Source organism: Psittacula echo (genome assembly GCF_963264785.1).
Source record: "Psittacula echo genome assembly, chromosome: 1".
NCBI lineage: Eukaryota > Metazoa > Chordata > Aves > Psittaciformes > Psittacidae > Psittacula > Psittacula echo.
The window spans coordinates 114,077,536-114,097,444 of NC_137735.1; the positions used below are offsets into that span (position 1 = coordinate 114,077,536).

At 39.8% G+C, this 19,909-nt stretch overlaps 1 protein-coding gene across 1 annotated transcript in view; it reads right to left on the bottom strand.

The window, feature by feature from the left end:
* Nucleotides 1–1,304: 1,304 nt before the first annotated feature.
* SLC17A8 (solute carrier family 17 member 8) overlaps nucleotides 1,305–19,909 on the bottom strand; it is a gene marked incomplete at both ends in the record, with an annotated part of 28,298 nt that continues 9,693 nt past the window's right edge. The window contains 10 exons of the mRNA XM_080634339.1: nucleotides 1,305–1,643; nucleotides 2,256–2,383; nucleotides 3,733–3,843; nucleotides 5,185–5,317; nucleotides 8,447–8,596; nucleotides 10,125–10,264; nucleotides 11,190–11,276; nucleotides 13,938–14,025; nucleotides 14,481–14,595; nucleotides 19,598–19,716. Of these exons, the coding sequence (XP_080490465.1) occupies nucleotides 1,305–1,643; nucleotides 2,256–2,383; nucleotides 3,733–3,843; nucleotides 5,185–5,317; nucleotides 8,447–8,596; nucleotides 10,125–10,264; nucleotides 11,190–11,276; nucleotides 13,938–14,025; nucleotides 14,481–14,595; nucleotides 19,598–19,716 (1,410 nt within the window). The remainder of the gene's footprint in view (nucleotides 1,644–2,255; nucleotides 2,384–3,732; nucleotides 3,844–5,184; nucleotides 5,318–8,446; nucleotides 8,597–10,124; nucleotides 10,265–11,189; nucleotides 11,277–13,937; nucleotides 14,026–14,480; nucleotides 14,596–19,597; nucleotides 19,717–19,909) is intronic.

A 19,909-nucleotide genomic window follows, 5' to 3' on the forward strand; every position in this document is an offset into this window, starting at 1 on the left:
TCACTTGAATTTAATGAGGCAGTAATCATAATAAAAGACAAATTAAATCACAGCTTACTGAAATTTTCCATTCTGAAAAGAGTGTTAATGCCACAATGAGTCTCTGAGTTGCAACTATCTGAGACGATACAGCATGCTCCACTGGTTGATTCTAAAAATGGTAGAAAAGCCACTTTATACTGTCAAACATATATCAATATATGTACCAATATTCCTGTGTCTAAAAGAAAATTGCTTTTAGACACAGGTACTCTGTTAACTCTCAAATGATACCATACTTCATTTACAGCAACAGCCAAGACTGAGGCATTGAAAAGTAACAGATCCAGAACTAAAGACTACTCATGTGATTAAGGTCATTCACCTAAATGAGAACTGCTGGGGTTGAGGCCAGAAACTATCAGTACAATACTAGAAAAATATATTTTAATTACTTGACCATAATGAATTGAGTGAGAAACCTAATCCAAACAGGACTAAGATCTCCTTTTATAAGGATTAATAATATTGCATCACTAACGATGACTTTATATTCAGAATTATTTCATGCCAGCACAAAATCTTTGAAGGGGGACAAATCTCAAAAGTATCCATTTTATTGCCTTATCCATGCTGTGTGGGCTATGCATATAAAGCAGGCTGCCAACCGATATGAAGGAACTGCTGAAGCAATGCTGTGCCATCTCCGCTACTTGTTCCTCATCCTGTTGTTAAGTGATCCTTAGTAACTAATCACAGCCTGCTTTCATAAATCTGCTTTTCACTCCACCCTAATCTTTTAACAGTTTGTAGTTTGGCATGGAATAAGCAGCTCAAATGCCAACCTGCAGGAATCCTAAAAAGGCAAAGAAGGGCCACTCAGAGCAGACCATAACATGACTTGGGCCCCAGTAATTACACGGATCACTGTGGATCCAAAGTGGATCCACATCTGGTACGACCTTGTCCTTTCTCTGTTCAGATGATGGGGGCATTCCTTGCTCCTACAGTCAGTCCTACAGTCAATCCTACAGCTTGTACCAGGTAGGAGCCCTGGCAGGACAGGTCATCTCCTAACAGGCATGGAATCTCATCCCAGGGGTATGCAATGGCTGAGTGAGGATTTGGTATCACTTCTCCCAGTCCCATTGCTGTTATCCCTCTTCCATATTATTAGAAGAGAACTACCACCTCTTGTATCTAGTCACATGGCCAGATGTTGCACAATTTAATAAGACAATAAATATGGATACCTGATGATTTGGGGCAGCTGGGCAGAAGGGGAGATGGGAGTAGCTGCTATACAAACCTTACAATTTCAAGAATTATGACAAATCTTGAAAATTGCCATTTTCATAATAGTAAGAACTCTGTTCTTCCATGTCTTGAGTCACTTGCTTTTGCCTTCTCCATTCTCTTCTCTGTACTTCACTGTTTTGACTGGTAGCACCATACATTTTCTTTGGACTTACAAAAGTTTCATTGCTCATTTCTGTTTCTTCAGCCAGTTCATCTTGATCAATTATGCCACATTTCTCTTCATTGAGGTTTTCAGGGTCAGCCCATTCCTGCTTCTCCCCAGAAGCAAAGATAGCGTAGAATATCACTCCACTGTAATGCACCAGGGCTGCGATCAGAAAGACGTTTTGCCATTCTTCACGAGTCTGAAAGAATGGTTCAGGTCTCAATAAGTTTGCAGTAAAAAAAGAAAATTATTCTCTGAATTAGACCACGAATTAGCACATGCTGAACAATGACCACTGTTTGAGTCCTGATGTTACAGATAGCACAATTTATGAGAGTCATTGTGAAGATTTTATTTTTTTTTCATATAATAATGGCTAATTAAATAAAACTTCATTTTTTTTTCTTTTTTTCTGACACTGAAGTTTCTCTCTCAAATGTGAAATACTCCTGGAATTGAAAATGCAAGGATTTCTCTAACAACTAAGATAATCTTATTGTAGATCAGTGGTTGCTTAGGAATCCCACCACGGATGCAATGTAGAATTGTTTCCCAAGTCCTATAAGCAGTAGTATGGAGATATTGCAGAGACTCAGCTGCAGGCAGTATTAAATAATATCTCCCCATGCAAATAATTTGTTTATGATAGCTGAGAATCATGCCACTACTATATTATAAAAGTGAATGGTTATGACAACAGAAAATAGCTGCAGAGATTGATGATGAAATGGACTTCCCAGGAAACTTTGAAATACCTTAACTGTTGCCGTATTACCTAAACCTTTTCCTAGAAAACATGGAGAAATATTACCTTATGTTTTGTCATTGCACCAACAATGAGCGGGCACACCATTCCCGACAGTGTCCCCACACCGTTGGAAATTCCCATCAGAATGCTGGCATAACGTGGTGCAATGTCCAGGTGATTCACATTGAATCCTACAGCAAATGAGAGACAATGGTCAACTACATAGAATTGTGCCATCTGGCCAACAGGGCTTCCTACAGCCATTCTGGCTGAAGAAGCCTGAAAAGGTAGGAAATCCCCTACTACATGTATCAGAAAGAAGGGTAGTATTTTCTTGGTGTTAAGAATACGTTGCAACTCTTTATTCCTTTTCAAAACCCCCTTTTCGCCCACCTTTGGGGATCATGTAGTTTGTTTTGGACTCATTTAAAGTAGCTGTGCTTCTCATTTTCTTAATGCACTCAGGAAATATTTTTAATTAAGGAATGGAGGCCTCATGTTAGTCAAATGTCTGATAACTTTTTATTTAGGTAGTAGTGGTGCTTAATACATGTTTTCCAATATTTGAAATAGCAGTTTAACAACATGATAAAAAAAACAGACTATAGACTAGTATGAAAAATAATTACTGTTATTGTAGTGCATCTTCTGAGTATATATTTTATTAAGAAATAGACAAAAAAGAGGAAAAATCAGCTCAGTTAATTATCATGCTTTAGGTAATGAAAATTAGTCATATGAGCTATGGATGATGAATTCCAAGTACATGCGATTGAATACAGTAAAAAGTTGACTGCTGGGAAAATCCTGCAATAAAAATTGATTCATAGAAATGGCCTGCCATGCAAGCATCTCACAACTGAGTAGCAAAACTACTGCCTGTATGGATACCCTGAAACAACTGAAGACCAGCAGTTATGTTGCTGGTCAGTTCTGTTCAATAGATTCATATTCTTGGCAGTATGCTAGCTGATGGCCTTCCATCTTCATAACAAAACAGGGGTTTATAATAATGGTGGTACTGTTGGCGCTACAAAAGTCATTCTGAACTGGTGAGACCCATGAAAGTGTTAAAACCAGCTGTTTTGGTGAAAGGCTGGTTATAGGACACAACAGAGAAAGGACTGACCTAAAAAGCAGAAACTGGAAGCTAGGGCTGGGAACCGGGCTGCAACTGATAGCCTTTGAGCTACTATTAATTTCAGAGTAAGTCTCTTTCTTTCTTCTTTTAGGGATATTGTTTATGCAAGAAGAAAAAGTGGCTGACACTGTAAAAATATATTAAAAAATAGTAGCACAAAGCTGATGTAAACTGGAATCAATAAAGCACAGCTTCTCTCAACACTTCATGTCCTATGTGCAATATGTTTCATAGATACTGAAGTAAATTATTTCTGATATGGAAAGAAATAAGGAATACCTCATAAAGAGCTACATTAAGAGCAAACAGAATAATGGAAATTATGACAATAACAACAGTGAGGATAACAACATCACTTTTATCACTAATAGTAAAACCAAGAAGAAGATAAACACTTACCTGATATTGCAAATCCACTGAAGCCCACTGCTAACACCAGAAAGGAAATAGCCACACCTTTCGTATGAGAATAACCAACCACCAAAAGCAAGGTTGCTTCCATCCCAAAGCCTTCAAATGAAACACGTGGGAATGAATTCAATTTCAATTACTACTGGTCATGGAGGTACTAATAAGGTCTAGCCAGAATAACGAAGTGAAATGAGACAAAAGTATTTTTTATTTTACAGCTATTCTTGAACATACTTGGAAGCTGTGTGGATTTGCACAAAAAAAAAGATGAATATTCATTGTCTGAGAATATACTTTTTTCTCCCCACTGCTGTGTAAAAGACCCAAGCCATTGGTACAGTTAACTCATTGAGCAGGACAGGGAAACAACAAGAAAATGACTCTGTGAAAAGCTCTGAAAAATTCACAAACACACCAACATGACAGGGAAAGGAGAAGAATACTTGCCTTCAATTTCCCATGGTTGTAGCAATGTGAGGTTTTCTTGGTAAATAGAACAGAAGAGCATTTCATATAGAGGCATGCCATCAACACAATAGGACGTCCCTGAGCACTACAGGGAATTTCCAGTCTCCGCCATTACTGCAAATTAACATTTCCTAATATATAAATTTACAGTCCTTCTGGGGCTTTTTTGGTTTTAGTTTTGGTAGGTTTTTCCTTTTTTTTTTTCTTTTTCTCTTTTTTAATGACACCGAAAATGCACTCTGAAAATACACTGAATTTGAGAATCCTTTATGAAGATGCCTAGGCAAGCTGCATGGCATCTCTGACGGCAGGCATCTGTATTTCAGGCAGCCTGTGCCATCCATAAATACTGTAAGCCAGGAAGCGGTAGTGGAGAAGGACTCCACAGACTATCTGGATTGATTTTTTTTCTTAATGTAGTATCTTCCCTGTATGTAGATGTCATTGATTTTTCAGTTCAGTGACTGAACTGGAAATGAATTATTTTGTGCTGAGTAAAAATTAGTCTGTCCATCCCTTGCCTTATTCTTTTTTATCCACTCCTAACAGCCTAAACTTGTCAGTGGGTTCTGCTGGAAGTAGCACTTGGAAACATGGCCAGTTATTTCAAGACTGTATCCACTAGGAAAGGATCTCTCTAGCACCATGGTTCAGGGTTAACTTTGTCTGCATGAGTTTGCAAGATGAGGCCTATTTCATCATACTATTCTTCTGAGCCAGTCCCTAATGTCCTTTTAATTATTAACCAGTCTTCTTGCCTCCTCCCTGTTTAAAAGCATGCTTATATGGGTAAGGGTTTATACCATGAGGATATCTAATATCAATTCTCCGTTGAATGCTTCAGATTAACCAGCCTCAAATGTAATCTAGAGTAATCCGTCTCTTGTTACAATTAAACATGGACAAAACTATGTTATTTGTATCAACTGCAGCACACCAGTGAAATATTATATTTTCAGAATCCAACAGTACCTCCACAATTCATGACCTTCCTTACAGTGGTAGTGGTTAAAATCTTCCTGCTGCGTAAGAAGTCAGCTAGCTGCCCTCCAATGGGTACAATGATTGTCATAACCATGTGAGGAACTGCCGACAAAAGGCCAACCTGCAATTAGATAAATAAGTGCTCATATCCTCCTTCAGGATTTAGAGGGAAGAGAACAGGAACCATTCCCATTCTTCACCTCTTCTTTTTTTCCCCCATCAGACAGTTTTTTATCCTGGTTCCTTCTGTACAAAGATTGCAGACAGGTCAAACAGGATCTACAACCAAGACGTGGGTGACCTTAAGCTGTCATTGTCCCATCTTTAGGGATTTCTAGAAGCTTGAGAGACTCCAGCATACTCTCATGCAGGTCATAGAAGCTTTTATCCTAGGCCTTTCCAGTAATGGCACTATGTAAGCCATGGCATGGCCAAAAGCTACCAACCTCACAAGCCCTAGTCCACCATCCCTACTGGGTCTTGTGAGGTGGGTCTCAGGAAGATGCTGGGATATGAAGCCTGCGGGATCCTCTTCATGGTGCCATATGCTGCCCAGTTACTATCGCTGACAGACAAGGTCAGAAATAGGGTTGTTTGTTCACTGCTGGGTTCACACATTGCCCTGCCCAAAAGGGGTGGTCAGCAGCTTGACCCTGTCAAAATGCTGGATCTGTGCAGAGCATCACTTGGCTGCCCAGTGCCTAGAGCACCAGTGAAGTGGAAAATGCTTGGGCACCTTCCTTTATTTTTTGGGGGGTAAGGTGGTGTTCCTTCCTGAGCTGAACTGATGCTCTGATGGAGTATTCCGTCTCTCCAATGACAGGCAAATGAGCACAGAAAACCTGCTCTAATTTAGCTGGTTAGAATAGATTCCCAAATCTAGGTGATGGAAGGAATACTCCTTAGGAGACAGAGGGAGAAGCCAGAGCACAAGTGACAATATCACCTTAGAAATATCATGCAATATCCCTGCTCTTACATGATTACACTAAAAAGTTGCTTAGAAGACTGTTAATATTAACTTCTATTGTAGACATCACAAAGCCTTGTCTTATGTGTCCTGATAACGGAGTGCTTTATCTTGGTTTTCATTTGCTTTTATATATACTTTTATTCATGTTCTTAAGGAGCTCCTTTCTGAATAGCAAGTTTATTCCTGTTACCTGCCACTGTGCAAAGGAAGAACCTGCACATTATATATGGACTGAAAAACATAAGAATAAAACTTGACATTATAATAGAATTTCACAAATTATTAACTAAGCATATATTTAAAGTCATGCATATATTTTTAATTTTGCGGGATTAAAGCTGACAGATTGATGCTTATCTTTTAATTTTCACAGGATCACAGGATAGTTGAGCTTAGGAGGAGCCTCAAGAGGTCATCTTCTTCAACCCTCCTGCTCAAGCAGGATCGCCTACAGCAGGCTGCCCAGGACAGTGTCCAGATACCTTCTGAATGTCTCCAAGGATGGAGATTCTACAGTTTCCTCTGGGCAATCTGCCAGTGCCTGGTTACCCACACAGTAAAAAAGTGTTTTGTGTCATCTGCAAACTTGCTGAGGGTTCACTCCTCCCCATCATCCGGATCATTAATGAAGATAGAGACAGGCTGAGAAAGTTGGGGCTGTTCAGCCTGGAGAAGAGAAGGCTGCGTGGAGACCTCATAGCAGCCTTCCACTATCTGAAGGGGGCCTACAAGGATGCTGGGGAGGGACTCTTCATCAGGGACTGTAGTGACAGGACAAGGGGTAATGGATTCAAACTTAAACAGGGGAAGTTTAGATTGGATATAAGGAAGAAGTTCTTTACTGAGAGGGTGGTGAGGCACTGGAATGGGTTGCCCAGGGAGGTTGTGAATGCTCCATCCGTGGCGGTGTTCAAGGCCAGGTTGGATGAGGCCTTGGGTGATATGGTTTAGCGTGGGGTGTCCCTGTCCATGGTAGGGGGGTTGGAACTAGATGATCTCAAGGTCCTTTCCAACCGTAACTATTCTATGATTCTATGATTCTATGATTCTATGTCAAACAAAAAGGATCAGACCCAGTATGGCCTCTGGGGTACATACACCAGTAGTTAGTCGCCTCCAACAAGACTTTGTGTTATTGATCACCACCCTCAGGGCCCAGCTGTTCGGTTTTCAATCCGCACTGTCTGCTCAAACATCCCATACATCAACAGCTTTGTCTATGAGGATCTTATGGAAGACAGCATCAAACGCCTTACAATATACACTATTCTCTCTTTCTCTGCCAGGCCAGCCACATCATCATAGAAGTTTACCAAGTTGGCCAATCATGACCTTCTCTTGGATTATTTTCTGCCAATAGGTTATTACTTTCTCTGTTAGCTCTGGTAATTATCCCAGATATGTGAAAATACTATTTTGCGGAGTTTTAGTGATCAGCACATCATCCTCTGGAAGCTTTTCTTTGAAGTAGCAGTTTAGTGAGAAGTTTGAGTTCATTTTCAAGGATGTGCAGCCTACTTACATTGACAGTCAGTTTTACATTAGTTTTTAATTACTGAGTTACACAGAGGTGAAACTCTAGCATTAATGAAAGGTGATTCAGAATAAACAAACCTAATTTGTCCCAATATCCCTGTTCTTCATCTCCATGCTGTGCTTGGCCATTCAGTGTCATTGCTACAGCACCAGCATTACAGAACCGGTGCACAGGTGCACAGGCTCCCAGACCACACAGGTGGTAATGTTGTTTGTTATTGGTTTACAGTATTACACTTGTTTGAAAATTACTTACAAAGTAGCAAGTAGATTATTGAAAGGAATGTTAGGAAAGCTTTTCTGGAACAATCATTTATGTTCTAAAGAGGGAGGCTAACAATGCTTACTTTAATGAAGTGGCAGAGGCAGGAAATACAAATCTATTCAAAATTTGTCAAGGAAAAGTAATGAGAAAAAAAAAAAGAGGATAAAAATTAGCTGACATGCAATGCTGAATGTCCATCAGTAAACAAAATGTGCATTTCTATTTGCTTACTTTGCGGTTTTCAGTATATGTGGCAGTTTTAATCAACTCTTTCCCCAAACAACTTCTCAATTCTTTCATTTTTCTAACAATTTGATGTTGGCAAGCTTTTATTTCTATCAGATCACCGGAAGTATGTCATCCCAACTACTGGGAATAATCTACTGTAATGATTCCAGGGGGATCAGAAGTTCCTCAAGCACTCTGCATCTCCTAGGGTGAGGTCTGAAGGTCACTGATCCATCTCAGACATTTACCTTGCTTATTGCAAATCCAAAGACTTCTTCAAAGTAAGCAGGCTGACTTATAAGGAGCAAATAGAAGGTCCAGCTTCTGCAAAAGTTCGCCACAACGATTGCATAAACTGGCATTGAAGTGAAAAATCTCTTCCATGGAGTACTAAATTTCTAGGGGAAAAAAAAAAAAACAAAATTGAGTAGGCAGAGGCAGAATAAAGAACCAGTATCTTTTAGTATCCAGAATATCCAGTACATTGCATCCAATTTACATTGCAAATCACTTACAATGCAAGTAAAATATTAGCGGCAGAAAAACAGGTTGAGAATCTTTCTTAGAATAGTTAGGATTTTTAAGATGACCACCATACTACTGTTGCCCTGATTACTGAAATTACAAAAAGTCTTCCTGAATCATGCTATTGGGATAACAGGATCAATAACAGATTCAAATAAAAGTAAAGGAAACCTTGTGCCTTTCCCATTTTTAGACATGATGCAGTTCGAGACATTCCACTGAAATGATTGAGAAAAAAGGGTTATCCAAGTCAAGAAACATGCGGTAGCACAGCAACAAGCAGCTACCTGCTTCAACCTAATTCAATTCATGCAGCAAAAATAGTCTGTGGTGGATGATCAAATTTATGTAACTGGCTTTTGGCATTTCCAGTTTCTATTTATGCTTCAATACAACAGGAACAAAAAACACCTCAGAGCCCTATTCACTTAGAATTCAAATCAGAAGCTGAAATATGTAACTATGTCAATGTACATTGACATTGTCCTTTTTTAATAAAACAGCCGTTATGTTCTATGGGCAACTGTATGCCTGCAGTCATGTGTGAATGCATGATGGTGTCCTCTGCAGTAAACCCACTGTACAACAAGGGAAAACCATGACCTGGAACAAGTATGTGTGTCTCCAGCCAAGACCTGAGTGACTTCAGCCAAATTTGAGGAGCATCCAAAAGGAAAGTGTGGTATTTTACACTCTCAGCAAGGCTATTACCCAAAATATGTAGAGAAAAGAGTTTGGAGATATTTTGTTCCAGAATGTTTAAGAATAAAAGCTGAGAAGAAACAGTTTATGAAGAAGCAGCTTTGGTTTTCATCACTAGCAAAAATAAGTTACCTAAAAAAATAGAGAGGAGTTTGATGGGAAAATAAGTTTTAGCTTTAAGTTTCCAGGATCTTTCAGGATCCTCTTAGAGAGAAGATGAGAAGTCTTAAAACAAGGAGTTGAGCTGCTGTGAGAGTTAACAGGGTAGAAACCCTGTCCTTAAGCTTTCAGAATTGCAATCATCCTTAAAAGAGCTCAAAAGACAGCTGGATAATTTAACATCTGCAACCAGTTTCTTATTTAGCTATTCCCATTAATATTATTTCAGACATGCATAGTAATTACTCAAGAGCAGGAGACCAGAGTGTGTGGGCCCCCCTTCTCTCCCCACTCCCTTCCCTAGATTGGGGAGGCCCTATATGCCAAGAGTTGAAACAGCACTGTGTGTTTTGCCTGTTGCTGAGCTCCTCCTGTCCAGCTGCATGACCCTGATTTTTGATTTTCGTAAAGGAAAAAGCCCCTAAACATCAACAGAAAATAGTTATGCTGCTCTTATGCAGCTAATAGTATATGTCCCATCATATCTGATCTTGTATGAAGTGCTCACAAACTACAACCAGAAATGCCCTTTTTACTTACACTTGCACTAGCTGGGCTGGCTCCTTCTCCAATACTTGTTTCGATATATATCCTTTCTTCACTGGATATTGTTGGATGTGCAGCAGGGCTCTCATACGCATGAAGCAGCCAGAATATGTACCAAACAATCCCAAACATACCTGCAGAGGCAGAAAAAGCAAAGTTTGGTTTTTAAAAGCCAATAAAGCCACCTTCAAGTATCTGCAGGCCTCAAACTTTGCTTCCAAGAGTCAGTTAAACCAAATCTGCATAAAAATTATGCCTGGGAAAGTAAGAAAATATGGTAACCAACTCTGTATATTGTGTGACTCTTTACAAAGCATTTGAGCATTTTGCCACTTGTACTACATGATATGCATGGAGCAGAGAAAATGCAGAAGGAAAGCTCTATGTGAGACCTAAGGAAGGAAGAAAGCAGAGCAGTCATAACATGGTCGCAATGTGTGTAAAAGGACCTCACAGTCAGGTTGTAATGGCAAACCTTTGGTGTGTCCTGTGTCTTCAGAGAAAACAGAGAAAACCCATCTTAACTGGGTTGCTGATGTGCAAGGCTGGGTTTGAGCCAGCTGTGCCACATACTGTGAGTGGAAGCACGAGGCACCGCAGATAAGTCATGAGACTGCACCCATGAGATGGGACCACTTTGTAAAGGTGGCACTCCTTTACTGAGGGTGGGCAGCAAGGGACAGATTTCTCAGGGCAAAAGGTTTTAGAGGCATTTGGCTCCCCATCAGCAGTGTATGCTGTAGCACTCGCTGCTAGTGTGCAGTCTAGGACACATGTCACATAAGTGTTTGTGTTGCAGAGCAACCTTTGCAACTGCATCCAACCCTGTCACTGGGTGACCAGGGGCTTTAGCTTGGTCATTATCATATTAAAACATTTTATAGCAGATGATTACAAAATAAAGTTCTCAAAAGCCGCAATAAGTAGGGATTAAGTTGGAATGCCCATTTGTAACCTCTTTCACCAAAACAACTTTGATCCATACTTGTTCTACAGATTTAACAAAATGGCTGGCAGTACCAGTCTAGTCGCAGAGAACCTTCATGTTAAGTAACTCACCATATATGTAAAAGACTGATGACCATCCTATGTACTGTACCAGCACACCTGCCAGCGGCATGGCAACCACCGCACCTGCGTAAGACCCTGAGGAGAAAAAGGATTAATACGATGTCAGCTGTGATAGGCGCACCCATCTTCCAATGCAGATGATCCAGACAGGTTCTCATGGGGAAGAACTGGAGGGACACATCTGGCTGGAACCATCATGATTTCTTGTGAACATGGGGAATGAGATGGAAGGTCTACAATTTTGCTTGGGGTGGTGGGAAGGACTGGCCTTCAGTGGTGTGGGATCACCAGTCTCATTTTGCAGTTAGAAGGGCTGTGCCCTGTAGGTAAGTGGGATTTGAAAGTCCAAGACTGATGGCAAACCATTTTGCCGGCATAAGCTGCATGTATGCAATTAAGTGGGGAATCCCATCTATCCCCGTGGCACATGAGGTGAGCTCTGGAGAACCTAATGGTCCAAGTTTCAGAAGCCGCCTTGGTATCCAAAAATCCTGATGGTCGCAGATAGGCTGGAAGGCTCTTCTCATGGCTCTAGCACCATGACCCCACAAATGCTGGTAGCAGAGGGGGTGTCCAGACCAACCCTGAGTCTGCTTTGCTTAACCATGTTCAGTTCATATCAGTAGGAGGAATGAGCAGCTGGAATAAATAGGCAAAAGTTGACAAGGGAAAAAAAGGATAAAAAAGTGGCCTAAGTAGAAGTTTTTGATTGGGAAATATATAATACTGGTGAAATATATTTCTGAGTGACTTGTAGAAAGAGATGAGTACTTAAGTGCTTGGAAAGGAATTTCCATGAAGACCCTAGGGAGAATTCATGCAATCTGGATATTTGGTTTCAGTGTAAGATGGTGCCAATGGTTTCACATGTGAGAAGTTTTGTTTTAAATTATTCTAGGAAATGAGATACTTGTGTTTTGGAGAGTATTACATACTTTAATAATGAACATTTGTCAACACACTTTAGCAAATACTTCTTTGCAATGGTTCACAGTGACCCTTCTCCTTTGTGTCTTTGTGGAACTCGTTTTTGCTACAGGAATAGCAAAGCCCCAGGCCAGAATATAGTCAGAGAAACCAGGAACCTGGTTATCATGGAGTTTGCTAATTTTTCCCTTGCTCCTGTTCACCTTTCAAGTGCAAGCACTGGTCGTCTGTAGCCACTAAAATGGGTGCTGTGCTGCAGAATCTTTCTCTACCAGGTGCCAAGATTTCAAGGAGAGAGCATGGAGGGTGGACAGGCTTCTCCTTTGGTTTGTTCTGAAAATGGAAACACCTAAATAATCAGTAAATCCTGGAATCATCTGTAGTACAAATCAAATTCCCATAATATGCAAACCTGGTGGGGCTTTTTTCCTCTTGTTTTTATCTTCCACTTGTATTTCGGTGCTGTTATTTTCCCTAGCCTTTTAGTTTAATTTCATATGGACAGAATATATTTTCCTGTGACTTAAATTTCTATTGAATATTTTCTCTTACAGGCATTCACCTTCAGCTGGCTTTACCTTACCACCTGTATTTATTCTCATTGTTTTCTCTTCCACCTTTCCACACTGCTTGCTCTTCAAAGTCCTGCTATTTCTGATTTTCCTTCAGCACTATTAGACATCCAGTCACGGTTCCAATTTCCCAGCTACAAGGGAAAGGGCAATCCCAATATGGATGATGAGGGTGTCTTAGAGGATGGGAAATGACAGACTGAAGTAATGAACGGTGCCTTTCCCTTCACTCCCAACTTGAAATTCCTACCCTGTAAGCTACATATCTGGACTTTCTAGAGTAAAAAAACAGAGGGAGAACATTTGAATTATGCTTTACCTTGGTTATATTTAGCCATCTACCCAAATCCAGCCTGGAGCTGGTAAGTAAATACTAGCATTTTTCCCCTGGAATTATAGAGTGACCTGTGGCAAAATCTGCTACCTGGAGGATGGAATTAAAAGTAGAAAACCTTTTTTTGTTTTTTTTTTTTGTTGGGTTTTTTTTTTCCTTCCTTTTCATTAGTGTGGCTGGAAGCAAGAAGATGGTATTTCCTTGAGGAGCAAGGCATAAAACCTCAGTATTTTTCCTGCTCCCTGCTTCATGAAAAGTTTTAAGCTCTTGCCAGAGGCTAGAAACGTGCCAAAGGGAATGAGAGAGTTGGATTTCTCCTATATTTCCACTGTGTTCCTCTCCCCAGAGTCTTCTGAAATTTCCCACAAGCCGTCTTCCAGAAGGCCAGCTGTCAGTGTTGGAAAGGGACCCAGAAAAGAGCAAATTACAAGCCTGATCATAATTCAAAACAGAGTGAAGCAGAACAGCTAATGGTAAGAAGTTACATCACTTCCACTGCAGTATATTGAGCACCCAGGCTACCATACTCAAGCCCTTTTAAGGTATTTTTTATAATGTGTGCTTGTTTAGGAGGGCCAATTCAATATGTACAATAAATTGGATACCTGAGGATGGAGAAAATAGAAAAAAAAAAAAAAAAACAACACAAAAAAAGTGTAATTTCTCTCATGTGACACCTCTGCCCCCATTTTAGTTTGTTACGAGAGTCATTCTGATGGTTGGCTTTAAATGATAAAATGAGGACATATTAAGCAAAAAGACTCTCAGGTTCCTGGCCTCAGAGTACAAGCCAAATGCAACAAAGGGCAGAGGCTTTGCATTTCTCTTTTAAATAACAAAATGAATAAAACATGTCTAATAAGAACATGCACTGACACAAAGCATACGAGCCTATCAACTTACCACAGAATGATGTGGTGGCCAACCTGCTTCTCTCCAGTGGAGGAGCCCACTTACTCCACATCCCATGGCAGGCTGGGTAGGTGACGCCCTGGCAGACATTTCACACATCATATGATTTACTTTCACTGCATTCCTAATTCAAGCTGATACTGTCCAACCTGCCTGGCTGTTTGTCACCATGGAATGATGTAGGAAGGGTTAGGTAAGCCTGGAAGAGCTCTATTGTTTGGGTATGAAGATGTCAAACTAATTTGGCTAATCACTTAAACAGTAATGTGCTCTGAGGTAAAAATGCTGTTTAGCACATGCAGTGGCAGGCACAAATAAACTAAAATAGCTCAAACTGCAGCAGTGGGAACCTAACCTTTTTATTTCCTTTTAAGTCAACTTGTAAATCAGTATGATTAAAAAATTTTCATCTAAAACTGTGTAACAAATAAAACTATAGAAAAAGCAAAACCTGATCAAAAGACTACAACTTTTAGAGCCAATTCCCCAAAAGCATATGATGTATGAAAAGACCAAAACGGTGACTGCTCCTACCTCCACTAGACCTTGCAGAATCCTTACAAACATCACACAGCCATAATGCACTCTCGCTGCAGAAGGGATGAACATGTTCAGTGTAGATGTTAGGAAGATTGCTGCTCCAAATACCCTAAGGAAAAAAGTAACATGAAAGGGAATATAATTACTGCCCTCTTTTCAGAAGTAACTCTATTCTCAAGTACAGTCTCAAAGACAATCTCACCTACTTCCATCTCATCAATCCAAATACTTGTAAAGTCCCCTTATTGGCAAAAGGGGATAAATCCCCATACGATCAATACATTTTCATCTCTGAATGGAACAGAAGTTTTATACATACTGAAATAAAGTTGCTGTATTTTAATTTGTATCAGAGGAATAGATGCAGGTGTTGGTACTGGAGGCTAAGCTGTTTATGTGAGTCCTAACCTGACAGAAGCATTCCTAGTCTAGAAAGTACTTAAATCCAGTTATATAAATAAGGTTTAAATCAGGTAAAGTCCAGTTTCAGTGCCTCTCTGAACATGGGAGTGTATGGGTTAGCTCCATTTGCTGCTGCTAGAATGTATAATAGGGCTGGTGAAGATCAAATACTTTCCAACATCACTCTTCTAAATAACAGCTACAAGCGTCCTTTGTGACTATGACATAGAAGGGGCATTTCAACAATACAACTTCAGTGAAAAACATGATTTAAACATTTTATTACCCTGCTTGGCAAGGGTACTTGCTGCAGCTAGGCACAAGTCAGTCAAGGCTCTAAATGCGCTTGGAGCCCAGTGCCCTTGGGAAATCAGCTGTAGCCTCCCAAACGTTAACACCCAGAAGTGTTAACACCCAGAGAAGCAGTCAGCAGAAACCTGTATAGTGGTAATGGATCAAAGCAGCAGCCCTGAAAGCCCAAACCATTTAGAGGCCCTGAGATAGCACTTGAAGCTGTGTCTGCCTCACTCTCTGAAGTCTGTGGGAGCTTTTCCCAGCATGGATATGGGATTTCTTATGTTTAACTGAAGAGTGGTGCACATTTATCACCCTGTGTCAATAATAAACAACAGTGGCACTAGACATGAAAAACAGCTGGGCTAAAGGGCAGTCATTTCAATATGACATGGGCTGCAGGTTTGCCAGGCACTGAGGTGGCAATGCAAGTGAAAGGCATTCCTGGGTGCCTAGCTCGTAAAAGGGCATCTAGGACCTCATTTGAAAACTGAGGCTTCTGCACCATGAAAAACACTCCTAGAAACCAAGAAAGAGACTAGGAACAACCAGCTGGAACAATCATTGAAATTTCTATGATTAGTAGGAATGAGCTGTGCTTGATTTATTAGATTTCATACATCTTCACATCTGGCTGACTGAAGCCTCAGGTTTTTGTTCTGTTGAAAAAACGGAGTTCAAGAGCTGTGTCATACACTCTCTGAATATCAAAAGTTCATTACTCCAGCATCTGTGGAAACTGATAAACATGAGGATCCCCTCTAAGAACCTGTAACAGCACTGAAAAATATCAGAACTAGCAGTAGTTCTCCACAACTGCCAAGCACCATTTAAATTGAATGGATTACTATTAATCCTCAGTAGTTTACTGTCTTCTTCGTGTTGTCTGCAATTCAAAGCAACCATTTCTGGCTCCCTGTGGACTGCCTTTATGTGAAAGATCTTTCATTCTCATATAGAAAGTTTCCCCAGTTGGTGGCCCTAGGGACCACAGCACTTGGGATGTGTGAGGTCAGCCCAAAGCTGCCCTGTCTTGCTCCAAGATTCAAGGTGACACCCTGGGAATAAAGCAGCCTGTTTTGTTCACGGCCCTCAACTCCTAGCTACGCTGACCTTAGCTAGCAGCATGCTGCTCTTTGTGGGCCATAATTCATGTTTCTTTTCCAAACTACTCAAATTCAGTGACGTTTAACAAGCTTTGAATTGTCAAGTTATGTCTGTGGCGTTTCAGAAAGACACATTAAGCTTCATCCTGATATATGACTGGTATTAGACAAATACTTGATCAGAAATCATATGATCTGGACAACAGCAGTACTTCTTTTCCTTTTGATTTTTCTGCCAAAGACATACATAGATCTTACTATGCATAGCTGTTTATCATGCTCCACTTCAAAATATTTATAAACTTTTAAAATCTTTTGTTGCCATTTTTTTCCTTCTTTTTTCCATTTTTTTTTAGTAAGGATTTCAATTCTTTACGTTTCAGTCCCTTTTTGAAAACTTATTCACAGGAAATATACATCACTTCATTTTTTTGAATCTGGTTGATTATTCACAGTAGGATTAATGGTAGTATTATAACATGAAGAATCTCCAGTTGAAGCTCAACACTATTTCATCTAAATTCGCTACATCTATTGACAAAAGCAACAGTCATAATCTGAATGACAAGAAAGCACTCAACAAATGAACACAAAAGCAAAGAGGCTGAGTAGACTGGCGGAGAGAAGTGACAAAGGAACGGATTTATATAGAAAGCAGTCTGAAAATCTGAGCAAGAATAAAAAGCCTATGGTCATATCTTGACATTTAGGAGACTGCTTTCAAAGCCAAGTAAGCATTTCACTAAGAAATAAGTATTACTTAGCTCTCTATTATGATCAGTGAAGAAAAGAATTTTGCACCTTGCTTCCTTGCCAATAGAAATATCAGGTCTTTTATGGCAAAGCTATTGACAGTCGCAGGGAGCTACAGCAAATTATGTAAATTAATGAGCACACAAAAGAGTAAGCCATAAGAAAAAGAATGTGTTTAGTTACCCAAACAGCTAGCTCTGAAGACTGTTTCCAATCTCTGCTACTTCATTTACTGCCAACTTTTAATATACCTACGTTGTAAATGCATCATTTGTACTGAGTTAGAATCAGTCACCCTTCTGGTACTCTTAAAGAGATTGAATAATGTTTCCACAAAGAGGCAGCATCTTTCCAGAAGTTCACTACCATTTATCCCAAAGAAGTTGGTCCCCATCATGACTAAAAATATCCCAGTTCTTTTCAATTCATTTGTGTATTTTTCTCACAACTGTGATCTCTGGCCAGCTGCCACTTTGTTATCAAAACAGCCTTCTTCAGCAATGGAATCCTCTGCCCAGCAGGGTGCTATTACTAAAAACCATTATCAGGACATGCTTTACGTTTCATGTGTCTTTGTCACCATCAAACAATGATGAAATTACATTTAGATGCATATTTGAAGATAAGCAGCAAGTGATAGAGTCACTTAATGGTTCACGAAATTCTTTTGGTGGAATGCAGACCTACAGAAATTTAGATGAGTGTACAAAGCAAATTATGTGATGTTAGATGGTTTTGGTGCAGAACCATATAGTACTCAACATTTTCAGAGTGCAGCTGGGACGAAAGAAAGCATTTGTCCTTCTAGGACTGGTGGGTTCACAGACTGGCCCCTTCTGTTTTCCTGTCCCGTGTCTTGGTAGCAAGTAACCCCTCTGAAACAGAAACTCACACCACAGGTGGATCTACCCAAGCTGAAATCAGTTGGGTAAACAAGTAATGAAGGAAAAACACAGAGCTAGCCGGACATGGGAATCCTATTACTGCAAACAGAAATACTCTTTGAGCTCAGCTTTTGGGTTATTGTTGTTCCTCAGACAATTCTACTCCTAAACCCAGTTATGATAGTCAAATCCATTATGTGATTTTGTAGTACAGCATTAGACTGAGTCTGAAGCTCAACATGTACTTAAGGAATTAGTTCACTGACAGAATACACTGAGTTACAATGTAAACATGATTGATTTTACTGTTCGCAAGAAAAGAAAGGAATCAAAAGCCGAACTAATAATATATTGAATTATTCAGCCAACAGTGTGTACATCTGTGTTTTGGGGCCTTTCTGCTGCAAAAACTGCTGGCAAGACTAGAAAGGCTGAGGAAATAATTAAGCTTTGCTCATTTGTTTGGCTTATTGGGCAGATGGAAAACCACTCTGCTTAGGCATTTTTGTGTGGAAGAGGAAGGAATAATTGAGGATGCTAGTAGCATTGAAGCAGCAGTGCAAATTGAGCTCTGAGTAACTTTTGGTTACAGACAGAGGGGAGCTGGACCTGAACTTCTGGGCAATTCTATGGGATGTCTCTGTCCTAAAGTAATTTTTATAACGGCATATGGGTACAAAGAATGTCCAGACAGTCTTGTAACTCCTATAGATCTTTGGAGAATGAAGACAGCAAAGCATTTTTATTTGGGGCAAAACAATACATAACTTGTCTTAAAGACCTTTTCCAATTCTGAAAGTGTTTGTACGTAAGTCATGTCTTGTTTGCAGAGAATGAAATGATTACCAACAACCTTTTTATCTGAAGATCCCAAATGCCCTTAACATGCACATCCCATGAGCTCATTAACAAACAGCTGTCTTTAGGCAATCTCCCTCTGTCTTGTGACCATGTTCCAATTCTGAAAACTTTTTTGACATAAAGCCCAAAACCAAAGTTAACTTTGGCAAAATTCACTCCTTTTCTTACTCTCACTTTCAAAAGCAGTTAAATTAACAAAAAAAAAAAAAAAATCAGCCCACAAACACAATGAGCGTAGAAGAAATATGTATAGATGCTCAGATGTTTCTGTTATCAAACAGAAACCATAAGGCTCTATTAGAAGTTCTAGGCAATCCTAATTACAGTCAATACTGTATCCAGCCATGGCAAGGACATCTATGTGCATGAGAATGGATTTCTGTCTTCAGACCATAAATAGTTCTATAATTCCTACGTGCCCACCCTTTGGAATTTTTCAAGGAGAAAGGTCAAATTTTGTTAGAAAATTCTATGTTGAGCTGAAAAGCACTAAGGTAACTTCTGAAAGGCAAATGCTACAATAATTGACAGGCATTAGGTGTGATTTTCCCAGCACTCTTCAGAAAGCACTATTGTTTAGAGAAGAAATGTATAAATATTTGAGATGAACAAGCTAAATTGGGAGAATCAGCAATAGACCCATAATAGAAATCTATTTCCATTTTTGGTTGTAGACAGAAATACTTAACACTCAGTTTCAGATGTGTATTCCTGAAACACATTAATTCACTATTTTGGTAATCAACATTTAAGCAGTGTAAAACAGCCATCAGGCTGTAAATCTTTATTCTTCTAATTATGGCTTCCTTACCTGTTAGCAGCCAATTTGTTTGAGATAAAGCCTCCTGGAATTTGTGTCACAATGTAACCCCAGAAGAAAGATCCATGAATGAGTCCCACAGTCTCTGGATCCCAATTGAACTGGGCTTTCTATAAAGGAAACAAACAAGATGCTGTAAGATGAAGAATACACCTTGTAAGAAAACCACTGATGGGAAGTCCCACACAAGTCATCCCATCCTCCAAATCAAGGCCGCCTCTTTATGCTGGCTGGTTGGTGTTGCTGAGCTTGAAACCTACCAGTTAAGGCAAAAGGATGTGAGATTCCCTTGTGAGATTACTA